We start from the raw sequence: 2,671 nt of genomic DNA on the forward strand, positions 1-2,671 counted from the left end.
GTAAATTTTGTTTTGTGTACTTTACTACAACAAAGAAAACATCTCAGGGCCTTCCCTGGTGGTAGAGAATCTGCTTGTCACTGCAGGGGACTCAGGTTTGATCCCTGATCAAGGAAGATTGAACATGGTGTGGAGCAACTAAACCTGCGCCCTGCAATTCCTTAGCCCGTTCTCTAGAGCCGGGACTACTGAGGCCACAAGACACAGCTAGTGCAGCCCGCCCGCCCAGAGCCTGTGCTCCACAACAGGAGAAGTCGCAGCTGTGAGAAGCTCCTGCACCGCCGCAGAGTAGCCCCCACTCGCTGTGACTAGACAAAGCCTGCACGCAGCCACAAAGACCAAGCACAACCAATCAGTAATCTAATTAATTAACAAAAAATCATTTTAACTACTTAAAAAAAACAAAACCCTCTCAGAACCTCCCCCGAGGGTAACCACAGAGGAGTCAGGGCTGATAGCAACAGAACAGATGGTCCCCGCCCGCCCAAACCCCACCCCCACCCCAACAACCCAGGGGTGAGGATTGTGTTCTGTGCTCAGGACTCCCTGCTTCAGTTTTTGGAGATGTCTCAGCTCCAGCCCTGCACGGCTTACCCTCAGCCTCCCTGACTGACCCAGTGCTCCAGGCTCTGCTCCAAGGATCCAGTAAGTCTTGGATCACCCTCTTCTGTAGGAGACTGGGTGCTGAGTTCACATCCTCCTAAAGAGACCTCGGCAACCCTAGAGTGGAGGGAGTCAGCCCAGCTCCAGCCTGAGGGTGGAGAGACCCGTTTTACAGATGAAAACAGGAGCTGGGAGCTCTTGTGTTTTGTGTGAGAATCAGTGGTGGGGGGTGGCCAGCGGGAGGGGAGGTTGGATCAGTGCCTGGAGGTCTTGCACGTGTGCTAAGTCACTTCAGTCATGTCTGACTCTTTGTGACCCTATGGACTGTAGCCCGCCAGGCTCCTCTGTCCATGGGAGATTCTCTAGGCGAGAATACTGGAGTAGGTTGCCATTTCCTCCTCCAGGGGTTCTTCCCAACCCAGAGATCGAACCAGTGTCTCTTACATCTCCTGCATTGGCAGGCAGGCTCTTTATCACTCACTTTTTTTTTTTGAATGATGCTCAAACAATAGTGAAGATTATCTTTATACAGGGCTTATGATATATGGGCCACCCACTTCAGTCTCTTGCATACCGTCCACCTTTTAAATCTATGAGTTCCTCATCTGCTGATATGAGGGAACTGTAAAGGACTTGCATATCAGCAGATGTTGGTGTCTGTAGGTAATGATGGTAGGTTGTTGTTCAGTCACTCAGTCATGCCCGTCTCTTCACGACCCTGTGGACTGTAGCACACCAGGCTTCCCTGTCCTTCACCATCTCCCGAGTTTGCTCAAGTTAATGCTATGTTGATTTGTATTCAATCACCTTAAGGTTTGTACACCCAGCAACACTTTGAAGCTGGTCTCTATTATTTATCATTGGCAATAACAACAGCAAAAAGGTAGTAAAATATACATGACATCATATTTACCATCATAACCATTCTTTTCAAAATTCAGCCCCAACACCCACATGCTTCTTTGGATCTTAGTTCCCCCACCAGGGATCAAATGCAGGTCCATGGCAGTGAAAGTTCTCACTCCGAGCCACTGGACTGCCAGGGAATTCCCACCTACATCATTTTTAAGTGTGCAGTTCACTAATGTTAAGTGTATTTACATTGCTGTCCAGCCAATCTGAAGAGCTCTTTTGTATCTTGTAAAATGGAAACTGTGCCCCATTTAACAATACCTCCCCATTTCCCCCTTAACCCCAGCCCCTGGCAAACCACCATTCAACTTTCTGTCTCTATGGCTTTGACTCCTCTCGATACGTCATAGAAATGGAACCATACAATATTTGTATATTGGCGAGTGGCTTAAGGGTGGCTCAGATGGTAAAGAATCTGCCTGCAATGCAGGAGATCTGGGTTCAATCCCTGGGTTAGGACAATCCCGTGGAGGAGGACATGGCAACACACTCCAGTATCCTTGTCTAGAGAATCCCATGGACAGAGGAGTCTATTGGGGTTGCAAAGATGTGACTGAGCAACTAACACACACAGACAAGGGAGTGACAGGAAGCTTTTCCCAAGCCTTTTGGGTCTTAATTACCTTTAGCTCATAAAGAATCCTTGAGTTAAAATGGCACATTTGGGAAGACATATTCTTGTACCCCTCACTTCTCTTCAAGCAAATCTTTGAGTAATCTTGAAACATTAAAAATCTTCTTTATTTTAAGAAACCAAAGTTCCCACAGAGAGAACTTGCCCAGTGTGTCCTTTTACCACCTGCTCCCCATCCCTCCATTCCTCTGTGGAATTGAGCTTCCAGGGTCAAGGGCAGATGGACATCATTGATGACTTCATGCCTTGCTTTTTCAGCAGATCGTAACCCCCTCAACTATGTCTATGATGCTGGGTCAGTATCTTCGCCAGTTTGGTCAGAAGCTGGTCCGCAGGAAGCCACAGTTCAGGGAGGAACCTGAGAGTTCTGAGACCCCTCCTCCGAACACCCTGGACCTGGTGGTGATAGGTTTGGACAACATGTTGGGAGCTGGCATATACATCCTGATTGGAGGAGTGGCCAAATACGTAGCTGGACCAGCAATCATCCTTTTCTTACTGGTGGCCGGCCTGACTACTCTG

At 48.2% G+C, this 2,671-nt stretch overlaps 1 protein-coding gene across 1 annotated transcript in view; it reads left to right on the forward strand.

Moving 5' to 3' along the window:
* The first annotated feature begins 2,437 nt into the window (after window positions 1-2,437).
* The window catches only part of LOC104996468 (cationic amino acid transporter 3-like), a 5,917-nt gene continuing 5,683 nt past the window's right edge, over window positions 2,438-2,671 (forward strand). Inside the window, 1 exon segment of the mRNA XM_010850733.1 lies at window positions 2,438-2,666. Coding sequence (XP_010849035.1) covers window positions 2,438-2,666 — 229 coding nt within the window.

This window comes from Bison bison, unplaced genomic scaffold, assembly GCF_000754665.1.
Source record: "Bison bison bison isolate TAMUID 2011002044 unplaced genomic scaffold, Bison_UMD1.0 scf7180017851435, whole genome shotgun sequence".
NCBI lineage: Eukaryota > Metazoa > Chordata > Mammalia > Artiodactyla > Bovidae > Bison > Bison bison.